The sequence below is a fragment of the Nematolebias whitei genome, chromosome 3, assembly GCF_014905685.2.
Source record: "Nematolebias whitei isolate Nwh7 chromosome 3, NemWhi1, whole genome shotgun sequence".
NCBI lineage: Eukaryota > Metazoa > Chordata > Actinopteri > Cyprinodontiformes > Rivulidae > Nematolebias > Nematolebias whitei.
The window spans coordinates 29,711,978-29,724,804 of record NC_056500.1 but is presented as its reverse complement, the minus strand read 5'-3'; the positions used below and the strand labels follow the sequence as shown (position 1 = coordinate 29,724,804).

The window sequence follows — 12,827 nt, the reverse complement described above, 5'->3', positions numbered from 1 at the left end:
TATATATATATATATATATATATATATATATATATATATATATATATATATATGTGTGTGTGTGTGTGTGTGTGTGTGTGTGTGTATAAGTGTGAGAACACTGCAGTTAAGCCTCCTGCTGCCATTGAATCTAAATGACACCTTAAAAGTCAAGGGGCATTTTAACCCAAGGACAGCAGGGGGATTTTTGAGACTTGTTCAAGGTGAAGCAGTGATTAAAATATAGGATTTCTCTATTATATACCCAGGTAGCAACAATTAACAAGTTACAAAAAAATAAAGCCACAGTTGGCAAATGTCAAAGTATATAAAGAATATACTTATATAATACAATATTATATAAGAATAAGGTAACATGATTTTTGTATTACAGAAACAGAAATAAAAATGTGTGCGGTTGTTTCACCATTTGAAACAGTTCCAAACATTCAGTATGACTTTTTCTTTGTCATTTAAACTGCAGAAAACAAAAGTTTTACTCCAATGTGTCAATCTGAATTCAGTAATCCTGTATGATGGTACTTCACAGATTTCTACTTCACTATACAATTTCTTTATATCTTTTCTTGCAAGTCTATTGAACACTTAGAACTCTGCTTTTCTAATTTTAAAAAATTCAGATCAAGAAAAAGAAAGGCATTTTTATGAAAACTACCTCAATACTTTTGCATATTATGCTAAAATTTATGATACTGGGTTCATAAAAAATAAAAAAAAAGACTTTTGAATCTGCACAGAAAAAAAAAACTGTTAACCAACAGTCACATAGTGGGACAACCAGTTTGATGGTGATAAGATGGTTTCTGGACTCATCACAATATTTTCACCTGGATTATTGAGCATGAACTTTGATATTTTGAACCACTTTGGCTATGGCTGCCTCAGAGGAGTCGATGGGGGAGAGGGCAGACTCCAGAAATCATCTTATTACCATCAAACTGGTTGGCCCACTATGTGAGTGTGCTGCTTAAGGGACTGAGTTTGTTGTAGCTCCTCAGACTGATGAAGTCCTTGGGATGAAAGAAGAAACATTTGAACACAAAGAAACCATCCAGAGGACCTGACTTAATTTTGTTGGATTTTTACCTGGATTATTGAGCAAGAACTTTGATGTTTGCTAACAGTTTTTACTAAGAGTGAATCATGTTGGACTTTTTTGGTATGTTTTAATCCTCTCACCGGTCTTTAACACCGCTCCAGTTATCATGTGCTAACGTGTGTAGCCTGTGTACATGTGTGTTTGTTTGACTGTGAGCAAAATCTCTCATGAACCAGAAAACAGATTTTAATGGTTCATCAGAAAGTAATCACTGGATACATCTACAACCAATCAACTTTTGAGTAAATTGGATTTAATCTGATTTACAAGTAATCAATCTGGCTCACGCATAAATGGCAATAACTCAGTTTTACAGATACTGGGCTAAATTTAGGCATGTTAATTGCTACACATACTTCAAGTCCTAACAGATTGGGCAAGAGGGTACAGGCCATTTTAAAATATATCAAAGGTGATAATAGAATTGAGAAGTTTAAATGTAGAAGCAGAATTGCAGTAACAAAGATTCTTTCTTCACCCGACTCGTTTCAATCTAACTGTGATGCAACCAGATTTCAAGGGGAAGGAACAAAACAATTCAAAAATGTCTTTATTCAGAGATACATCTTTAGGAATAAACAACAGTTGAAGCACAGACTCGTGCAGAACAATTTGAACTCTTTAAAAAAAAAATCTGATTCAGTAATATTTATAGAACGAAACATATATTTTGGCTGGACCACGTTTATAGACATTGTGACCGCCAACATCTTGCATCAATTACGAAACCTTGTTTGAAAATCTTGCAACTTTTGTAACAGTAAAAAACTATCCAATAGCTCACTAACATGTTGTAAAATGTACTGAAGCAACAAGGAGACAAATCAGGAAGATGCCCCAAAGTTAAAAACCAAGAGAGCAAAGTTTGGGTTTCACTAGAGACCATGGCAGTCAGCTTTGCACTTCTTTTCCTGTCTGTCCTCTCAGGTACGTTGCACTGTCTTAGGACCATAAAGTATAACAATCCGCATTAGGAGAGTGACAAAACCCATAATGTGATTTTTTATTTTTTTTTCCAGGGGCTGATGGAGCTCGTATTATTGGAGGCAAAGATGCTGTTGCCCACTCGCGCCCATACATGGCCTCGTTGCAAGTCATAGGTCAGCATAACTGTGGAGGTGTTCTGGTGAGAGAGGACTTTGTGCTCACAGCAGCACATTGTGACTTAGAATTGTAAGTCTCTTTGTTTTTTGTGTGTGGCAACATGGTTTTACAGATTGTTTAACACATTTTTAACAATTGAAGAAGACTAATAAAAAAAAGGTTAAATCGTGTCATCTGGATCAGTTTCTTTAAGTGAGAAACATTTCGTCCCTCATCCAGAGGACTTCCTCAGTCTACGAATGGGACGAAACATTTCTCACTTAAAGAAACTGGTCCAGATGACACGATTTAACCTTTTTTATTGTTATCTACCTGGATGATTGAGCTTACAACCCTAATCCAATAAGGCATACGATTATAATATTTTTGTATTCAAAAAACGTTTTTTATCAATGTGTTGCTAAGACGCAAGCAAAAAAACAAAAGAAATGTTCCTTACTGGTTCATACAAGCGTATATTTTTATTTTAAAGAAAGCTAATTTTGATGGTTTGCTGCATAAGATATTGGTTGTACTGACTGGAGGAAACTGTAAAATGTATCTTGAATATGTTTAGTACAACGTGCATATTGAGCTGTGCATGTGAAATTGTGTAATTTTTAGACCGTACACTGTTGTACTTGGAGCGGATTCTATAAAAGACCAAGAACCAGCAAAGCAGGAGTTTGGTGTTCTTCAATCTTTTCCATATCCAGACTACAACGATCTTGCAAATGACATCATGCTCCTAAAGGTGGGCCACACTCCATTTTGTTTTAAATTCATAATCAAATTAAATATAATTAAGATATATGCTTCTTAATCTTTTATTTATTTATGTACTTATTCATTTTATTTCAATAACCCCAGCTGAGTGGCAGGGCACAGCTTACCAAAGAAGTGCAGTTGATCCCTCTGCAGACTGAGCAGCTGACAACAGGAAGCGCCTGCATCACGGCTGGCTGGGGAGACATAGGCGATAATGAAACCTTAGCAAACCGGCTCCAAGAGGTCAATGTCACCGTTTTGTCTAACAAGTCATGTAAAAGAATATGGAAAGAAGCTTCCATAACAGAAACGATGGTTTGTGCCATGGGAGCCAGAAGCTTTCAGGGCTTCTGCTCGGTAAGAAAATAAACAAAAATACAAAGCGTTATTCACCACAAACATCACAGTATTTATATTTTTAAAAAGCTTACTAACTTTTAAATGTCTTGTGTGTAACGTTTCCTTCAAGGGGGATTCAGGTGGTCCGTTGGTGTGTGGTGGTGCTGCAGCGGGCATCGTCTCCTTCTCTGGACGCCGATGTGGAGACCCGAGGACCCCTGATGTCTACACTTGTGTTTCATGCTTCAGGGAATGGATACAAACAGTGTTAAACAACAATTAGGCCACATGGGCTTTTACTTGAATACAAATACATTTGAATAAATTCCCTTTTCTTTAAATTCTGGACTTAGATTTTTTTTATTCCTCCAATAAAATACTCAATATTTAGCAAGTTTAGTGCGGAAATAGCGCATCTATAAATGCTGAATTCAAAACAAGTGGGAAAAAACGGTGAAAAATATAACTATTTATTATACAAAAGTCAATTTGAAGTAAAATGATAAAGACAGAAAGAGCATTCGTTTTAGTTTTATTAATTAATGAAATTTCTTAAATTAGTATTTCTAAGCTCTGATGTAATGGACAGAGTGGATATCGCATGTCTTGATGTGTCAGCTGTTGTTCGGGGCCAAACAGAATTGTCAGAATACAAATGTATGAACACATGCATTGAATAAATCACTGCAGGCTCAGAGACAGTAATGCATGGCAGGAACTATCGGTTTTCATTTTGCATCTTCAGCAGTGAAGTGTCTAGCTAGTTTGCACTATTTCACATGCATAATGACCATATTTATTATCAATGTATGGTCAGTTTGCTTTTATTCATTGTTGCTTTGCACCCTTCTGTCCATATTTTTTTTTATTTTTTAGAAAATGTTAAGCCATCAAATTTTTAGTTTAAACACTGTGGCCCAATTCTGGATACCCTGCATTCTTTGTTTTCCATTCTGTCTTTAAGAGTTTTTAGCAACTTTTTTCATGTGGTTTAAGGATCATAATGTTAAATTTGCATACATTTTTTATTCCTCTATACCACCGTATTTGCAATGTATTCCTGTTACATAGAAAACTTTAATTTAGTGCCTTGCTTAAAACGTTTAAACTTGCCCAATCTGGGGTTGTCCCAACCAAAGTGAAATGGTGTTGTCATGCAGCCCTCTGCTGGTAATATTTTTTTAATCACGTTTACAAAGTATCCATTAGAATTTCACACTTGTTAGTACTTCTTTTTCTTTTTTTATACCATTTTACATTGCCCCTATGCCCCAAACATGCTAATGTACAGAAATCAAATCAAATTTTCATCTAGATCCTGTTGCATAATATTTGTCATTTCTACCCTTTACAGATAGCATATATGTTGAATCGTTTCTTATATCTGGGAGAAGTTGAACAAAAAATTGTATTTGTATGATTAAACTTTAATGCTTTGCTTTTTTTTGGTAAAATATATATTTTTTGCTGGTCTTATGACCTTTGACCCTTAGAGTACTCTGATATTTAGAATTACATTTTCAGTAGCGTGTCTTATACTTTTGCTCTGTTACAACAAATGCTCTTACTTTATGGTAATAAAACTAGTAAAAAGTAATAACCTATCTTATTTCTAACTCCGAAAAAAGATCTACCTTGTGTCGCTGTAATTAAAACTACAATACCCACAATTCTCCGCGCCTGTGGTTACGTCTATGTCTGCCGTCATGGTAACCAAGGCTTGCAGGGAACTAGAGGCTCCGCCCCCGTGAAAACTAGCTCCCATTTTATAGGTTTCGCGAGATTTGCGGTTGGCGTGTGATGACATTAATATCAGCCAAACGAACCGAAAAATACTGACATGAAATCAGCTTGAAGGTAATTAAATTGCGTTTCACGCAAAGATAAGGATGTAAACATTCGGTTATTACCGGTGTTTGTTTGTTAGCTACTGTCAGGGAGCGCGGGGGAGCGGATATTTGAACGCCTCCGCTTTACCTGCTTCAGTAACATCTGCAATATGAAGAGACAGACAGAGAAGCTGCAGAGTCCGGTGTAGCTTTTAGTTAACTTACCTACTGCACTACTGGTTGAATAGTTAGGACGTGAACCCCCTCGGAATGTTTATTATGTAAGTTTGTAAACCATTGTTATAAATGCGTAACTGAGGTAAGGTTTCACCTTGTCATTGTTAGCTTCTCCCAGCCACTCAGCTAAATAATTTATTTACTTATTAATTAAATTTATCATTCTTATTCTATATAGTAGATTATGTGCATGATGTGACCTCCAATACTGTACGCAGGAAGTTGCGCCACCAAGCCAGCTCATTGGTTGTTGGAGCTGTCAGTCATTTGAGCAGATCAACCCCTTTAAAATTGTTTTGTTTTTTTTTGTTTTGTAAATCTGACTGTGACTATGTGGTTATGTCTATTCTCAAACAAGCTACAGTTAACCAAACAGCTGAACATTTCTTTTGTCTCTGTCAAATAGTAACAGCTGAATTTCTGGAGTTATGATGTCCAAGAAAAGGGGCAGGTAGGTCAAAACAGAACTACTACTGTATATAAACTGTTGTGCAGCCATTTTTGATGATTTCAATGAAGGTATAGTTGTGGCCTCTGTAAAAAGTGTATTTATGTTGTTACATATACATTAACAGTAACGTTTTAGATAATTATAAAATCAAATGGCCTCAGAGAGCATGACGTGTAGACTGAATCAACTAGTGGTTCTTGGTCACTGTCAATATTGTTATTTTGTTTTTAATTTGTTTTTTTTAATAGGGACTGAACTAGAGTTGCATTCGGGTCCAAAAAGTATGACCCGGTCCCAGCCCGTAGCCATAATTTCCGAACCCCACCTGATCCGACGAATTAACAGTAATTATGGGTCCGAAACTGGGGGGGGATTTTTAATTAAGCTTTGACTGCTTATATAGTTATTAACGGTCAGCGGCTGAGTAAAGGGGGCGGAAGATCGGAGCTGAGGAGCCCTCAAAGCGCATTAAATACTTCCCCTGCATCTGCCTGCATTAGACCCTGCTCTGAAATGTCAGATATTTTGTGATCTCACCTGTTTGGGTCGTCGGCTGCATGCGTCCGCTGAGTGCTGCGGCTGAATGAACGTCCATTTGGGCTGATGGATCGCTGACGGTAGTCCATCTGAAGCTTAACTGAACTTTTTGCCTCTTTTAAGGCTGGTCAGCGCGCAGTCAAATGGGCGCGTGCGGAAGGTGATGTATGGCAAGCCATGTTGCCATATAATTGGATCGTCAGCCGCACACGTCTGCTGACACTATCAAAAGCCCAACACCGACCTGGCTTGCACATTATTATGGACTGGACCGGCCCTAATCTGGGACGGGCGGAGCCAGGCTCTGGGTTTGGGTTAGAAATGACAGCTGTAGACTGAACAATACCGTTCAGTCACTACTGAGCAAATAGCGAATCTCTTTCCATTATTATTATATTATTACCCCGTGTACATAGGTTTAATGTTAACACTGGGAAAAAACCACTATGAGAAACAGATTAATTTAAATCAGTATATATCCACTGAACATTTTAAGCATTTATTTCCCATTGAGATTTGCGAATTTTATAAATGAAAATTAAATTGATAGATTTGATTAATTTTGTTCATCCAGAAATTAAAAATGGGTGTCTTCACTTTTGCTATTGTACTTGTTTATTATCAGAAAGCGAAGCAGTGGGGAGCTGAGTGACACCTTGACCCCAGATCCTAATGACATTGTGGGAGTTCGCATTCAGCACAACTGGCGGGAGAAGGGGAACCAAAGCAAATGGAAAGGAACAGTACTCGACAGGCTGAGTGTAAATCCCTCCCTTTTCATGGTGAAGTACGACGGCTTTGACTGCGTCTATGGCATCGAGTTGTTCAAGGACGAGAGAGTGTCGAACCTGCAAGTGTTGTCGGAGACAGTTGGTGAGTCTGTGACAAGGTTCCGTTTTGTCTGTGCCCGCTTTCATCAGTTCCTTTATTTTACACACCAACCAAAATATGTATTCTCTGTGCTTGTGTCTCTGCAGTGAACAACAAACTAAGGATACCCCCTGGGGCTGAGGAGCTGGTGGGCAAAGCTGTGGAACATCTGTTTGAAAAGGAGGATGGCGAGAAGAACGAGTGGAGAGGCATGGTCCTGTCCAGAGCTCCAATCATGACCAACTGGTATTATATCACTTATGAGAAGGACCCTGTTCTTTATATGTACCAGCTGTGGGACGACTACGCTGATGGAGATCTGAGGATTTTGCCTGAAGAAGGTACTTTGTGTTTAACAGAGTCTGCCTCACAAAAATTTAGGATCTGTGATAAACTCGCCTCAATGTTTTGGAAAGAAAAGAAAGAAAAAAACGGCCCCATGCAAAACAAAAAGTGATTTTAATATTTTTTTAAGTGCTACCTCTTCACGGTTTATGAAATTTGTTGGTTTTGGACAATCTTAAATGTATTAGGCAATCCTAAATTTATTAGCAACTTTAAACATGCAGAAAAAGTAGATGCCAATTTGAAATTATTCTTATTTTTTGATACATGACATTTAAATAATCATGACTTAATAATTTATTTTGTGATTAAATGACAAGTGGGAGTGGTGGTGCAGAGGTTAGAGAAGGTGGGCCTGTGATTGGAAGGTGACCGGTTCAACTCCCGGTACCGACAACATAAAAAAATGTGGGTGAGAAAGGTGAAACACCCACATCTGCCTCCATCCCCATTTGCCCCACTCTGAGCCCTTAGCAAGGCCCTTAATCCCCACCATCTGCTCCCCCTGGACATACTAGATGGCGGTTCTCTGCTCCGCACAGAGGGCTGTGGTAGCTCGGTGGTGGTGTCAGGAAGGGCATACGATATAAAAATAATTGCCATGTCTTCATGCGAGTTAATTCACTGTGGCGACCACTGAAGAAGGGAGCAGCCGAAAGAAATAATAAAATGTAATTAAACAACAAAGACAGCTTACCATAGACTTTTTTTTTTTTTCTTTTGGCTGCTCCCTTCTTCAGGGGTTTGCACGAAGACTTGGTATTTGTTTTTACACCGGATGCCCTTCCTGACACAGGCCATGGAGCTACCACAGCCCTCTGTGTGGAGCAGTGAACTGCCATCTAGTACGTCCAGGGGGAGCAGGTGGTTGGGGCTAAGGGCCTTGTTCAAGGGCCCAGATTGGGGCAAATGAGGGTGGAGGCAGGTGTGAATGTTTCACCTTTCCCTTCCTCATTTTGATGTTGTCGGCACAGGGAGTCGAACCGGCGACCTTCCGAACACATGCCACCTCCTCTAACCTCTGCGCCACCACTCTCCCATACAGCTTAGAACAGCCCGTCTCTCTTAAATAAACTGTCACACCTGACACTGCTCAAAAGGTTTATATGCATTTACTACAGCCTTGAAATATTTTACACGTTCTAAAGGGGCATGTGATAACAAAAACGTTCACATTTACTATGGACGTCTTGCACAGATTACCATGACAAATTAATGTACCCGTTTCTCATTCGGAACCAAAACTTCCACGGCACGGTTCAACGTCAGAACCTCACATTTGTGTGCTTTACTCAAGCATGCCTAGTGTTTCCTAAGAACCAACTACGTCATCTGCCGCCACCGAGAAATGAAACCTTCAGACTTTTTGTTACACTGTTCGTGTTACGTAATGTGTTAGTAATTTATAGATGTTCCCTCTTCACAGAAAACAAGCACCTGTTGCCTGCAGACAGAAAACCAGGAGAAGAGACAGAAAGTCTGGTGGGGAAACAAGTGGAGTATGTTACAGACAAGGGTGTGAAGCGGACAGGACTGGTCATCTACCAGGTCCCAGCCAAACCCTCTGTATACTACATTAAATATGATGATGACTTTCATATTCATGTCTATGATCTGGTCAAAACCACCTAGACATTGTGGACACTTTTATCTCATCCTCCAGCCGCCTCTCATTCACTTTTTGTTCAACTGTTATTCACAAACATGGCAGGGTTGATTAGTAGCCGATATGCTTTATTGTTCAGAAGTTAGTGCCCTTTGTGTTTATATGCACAGTAGAACTGTAGCACTGCTATGCTTTTTACTTTGGAAAGGTGTTGGGTGTTTGCTTCCTATGAAACCTTACATTGGACACTTTAATATTGTGCTGCTATGGGCTGTGCAGTCGTTACTGCATTGCATTGTTGCCATGAATCAGTCTGTTAAGCGACTCTCTTAATTACCGTAAATCTCATTGACTTTAAAAGCAGCACAGAATGTTGTCCAATTACACTTTTTGTTTTCGGGGTTCTTAAGCTAACGAGCTTGTAACACAGTGTTGGAAATAAAAGCTTTAATTTGTTGTTAGTTCTAGAAGAAGTCCATCTTACAAAATCTCTTCAATTAGGTCCTTTTGTTCTCGGATGCCAATACAGTCCTGCATTTTTGGACCAGGTTTCAAATATAGTTGAACTCTTAAATTGGCTAGATATTTCATTTTGTCTAACTTGGCTTTTCTTGTGAAGGATTTAAAAAATGCTCTTGAGTGATAATGTAAGAACACCACGGTGTTCTGTCCTGAGTTGCTAAATTAGTAATTGAACGCACACAAATCAGAAAGTGCCTTTAGGCTTGTCAGTTTGGCAATGTTGTACATACCATTTGTGTAAACTGTGCTTTATATTTCTGCAAATGATGGCTGCTCCTTAGCTTTCATTGGTAGTTTGAGGAAAGTTCTTCAACCATCGGTTTGCAAAAGTGGTGTTGAAAATGTCCTTTAAACATTTTTAAACATTTTATTGCTTGCATAAATCTCACTGTTGATGTTGTGGGCAGCACTTTATTGTATAAAGTTTACATAGTTTATTGTGCAGTCTAATACTTTGCTCTGTGTTCTTTAAAACTAAAGGGGCAGACATATGCTTTAAATTACATGCATGAAGGGGAAAGGAATTAAGCTGCAATACTTACAGATGACAGTATTTACTCTGTGAAACTTGTGAATAATCTTGCTTTCATTTATTTTATAAACATGTTTCTTTACAACATAACCCTCTTTTGAACTAATTAATTAAAATTTAAACCGTTTCCAGAATTCAATCAGCTATGAAACCAATTTGTTGTAACTACCAGTAGGTTTTCAGTCTTTAAAATCCCAAACGTTTGCTTGCCCAATGGAGTTCATTCAAATTTTGTGATTGTTGTAGTCACTGGTTTTTTTGGCCTGTTTTTTTTTGTTGGTATATCTTTCAGTAAGCTATTTTACCTTTTCTGTTTAACCCTAGATGCATCACCTAAACAGTGCCTGAAGGTTTCATATCTTTATTTTGTCACGAGACAAATTGTGCTAGATTATTTTCCACCTTTCAAATAAAAAGACATGAACACTATACATCACTGTTAATAGTTCTTTTCTTGTGTGGGTTTGAGTCAAACTATTGTGCTCTACGCTTCAGTTGCCTCCTCCAGTTTTGAATTTGTTGCAGAATAAAATGGCTGTTCATGTCATATTATTATTTTGGAAGAAAAGGTTTTTGCCTATTTGTTTCTGTTCAAACACACACGATGTAATTGAGATTTGACTCAATAAATCAAACTGAAGACAAAATGTTTTAAGACTATTCTTATTCTGAATAGTGAAATTGCATATATACACAACATTCACATGATTTAAGCTAGCAGTGGACAAGATGGTATTAACTTTAATAAAGGACATTAGTAACATTTAATTTACTGTTAAACACAAAATGAACAAGATATTTAAAATACCTTTTCCTTCTCTGTGTTATGTACTACTTCCATTTTAAAGCACATTTAATAAAAACAGCATCCTTCAGAAGAAAGCAGTCCTTGTAACTGGATGTCACTTAACAGTTTCATGTTGACCATCTTCTTGACGGGGGAGACACATTTTTAAGGAGTACCGTCATGTCAAGTGCAAAAGTCATGTGAATTGATAATGTGAAGCCACCCATAGTTTGTTCATTTGATCAGGTCCTTTACATACTGCGCTCCCTGATTTGCATATTCAGCTGCCTTTGTTGGAGCCTCAGAAAGATTTGAAATTGTCCACCGGACTCCTGGATTGACAGGAAAAAAAAAATCAGTTTGCAGTCTGAAACTATGAAATACTTCTCTCTAAGTTAAATGACACCAAAACTGAATGCTATACAAATGTACTGCTAATGGGTATAACTGAATGTATCAAGAGTGAGCAAAATGCATCACTGAATTTTTTTTTTTTTTTAAATATTCAAGTATATTTTTAAGATGAGAAAATAGCCATTTAGTTCTTACCAGAGTTCCATGATTGAACAGGAGAGAACTCAATCGTGGGCATGGTTGGAAGCTGAGCCTAAGGATGGTGAAAAAGAAAATAGATGTGTGCACATTGGAACAGGGTGTAATCATTTTATTTAAACATATGGGATGCCATTGAAATATGATTTACATATGAAATACATTTCACTGTCATTACCTTGTAACCAACACTTTACTATTAAAAAAGAATCCATCACTGACTAAAACTGAATAACCCAAAGAGTCTGTGGAATTTGCCAGATTTAAATTACTCATAATTCTGTGGTTAAAGTTGACAATATAATGTCATAGTCTCTACCTCAAGACCGAAATACTTCATCCATTCCTCTAAGGCAGGTGGTACAGCAGCTTTGGCTTTCTCCAGGGCCTCTGAGCCCTGTTGACTGTTTCCCAGCAGACCCGAGTCACACGCGACGTAAACGGCTCCTCCTGCGATGGTCACCTTGGCGGCTAGTCTGCACAGGAGAAGACCAAAGGCGACTATTGTTAGCCAGGAAAAACTCGGCCGTGTACCACAAAACATAATGAAAACGCGTAGACACCAATAGTTTGTTTACTTATTACCCTTTTGGTAAAACGACAGTAGCGATTGAAAACTCTTCGTTAACAAACAAAGTCTGCTTACGTGAAGTCCAAATGCAGGTAATGTCATTAATCAAATGTGTGCTAACTGGGAACTACTCATAAACAAGTTTCTGCGGCTGTCAAGCTCCTGGACATACTAACAGCGTTAGCTTGAAGGCTAATTGTGCATTAGCACGAGCCACTACAAATTAATTTACAAGAAAGTCAAAAACGAAAGTAAAAATACTAACTTCAGTAAGGGCAAAATCCTTGCCATCGTGGTCCACAGCTGTGTAATCTTCCTTTACGTGCACTTTTTAACGAACACTTCCAACACATACGGAGTACACTTCTACTAGCTTGCAGCACTGAAGGACAAGTCTGCTCCGCCTCCGTCCGTTTGTTCCTGCGCACAAACGTTTTGTCAATAAAGTTGAGCGTTGAAAGTCTAACTGTATTTCGGAGCAGCAGATTCGTCAGATTTTCTTCTGTATGATTCAAAATAAAACACTTGACGACTTAATCCGTAGAATATTATCGGGGCTTTAATTGCATGTAAATTATATTAAAATTACGGTGTGTATTTCAAGCACAAAAAGATGAGCGTGACTGAAAAATCTCTAATCTGAACATTACAGAGAGAGAGAGAGAGAGAGAGAGAGAGAGAGAGAGAGAGAGAGAGAGA

At 38.1% G+C, this 12,827-nt stretch overlaps 3 protein-coding genes across 3 annotated transcripts; 2 read left to right on the top strand and 1 right to left on the bottom strand.

Moving 5' to 3' along the window:
- Positions 1-1,983: 1,983 nt before the first annotated feature.
- On the top strand, positions 1,984-3,572 carry LOC119407962 (serine protease 57-like). The gene is made up of 5 exons (XM_037674795.1): positions 1,984-2,026; positions 2,119-2,272; positions 2,807-2,936; positions 3,053-3,307; positions 3,420-3,572. The coding sequence occupies exons 1-5, from the start codon at positions 1,984-1,986 to the stop codon at positions 3,570-3,572; spliced, it is 735 nt and encodes a 244-aa protein (XP_037530723.1).
- A 1,491-nt stretch (positions 3,573-5,063) lies between these two features.
- LOC119430714 (spindlin-Z) lies at positions 5,064-9,278 on the top strand. Its single transcript, XM_037698182.1, has 5 exons — positions 5,064-5,146; positions 5,762-5,806; positions 6,969-7,216; positions 7,321-7,554; positions 8,985-9,278. Exons 2-5 carry the CDS (start codon positions 5,784-5,786, stop codon positions 9,188-9,190), a joined length of 711 nt encoding a protein of 236 aa, XP_037554110.1. The 5' UTR covers positions 5,064-5,146; positions 5,762-5,783; the 3' UTR covers positions 9,191-9,278.
- Positions 9,279-10,865: 1,587 nt separating this feature from the next.
- Positions 10,866-12,550, bottom strand: micos13 (mitochondrial contact site and cristae organizing system subunit 13). Its single transcript, XM_037698183.1, has 4 exons — positions 12,394-12,550; positions 11,877-12,033; positions 11,555-11,612; positions 10,866-11,337 (listed from the first exon to the last, which is right to left on the bottom strand). The coding sequence occupies exons 1-4, from the start codon at positions 12,417-12,419 to the stop codon at positions 11,240-11,242; spliced, it is 339 nt and encodes a 112-aa protein (XP_037554111.1). The 5' UTR covers positions 12,420-12,550; the 3' UTR covers positions 10,866-11,239.
- Positions 12,551-12,827: the final 277 nt, after the last annotated feature.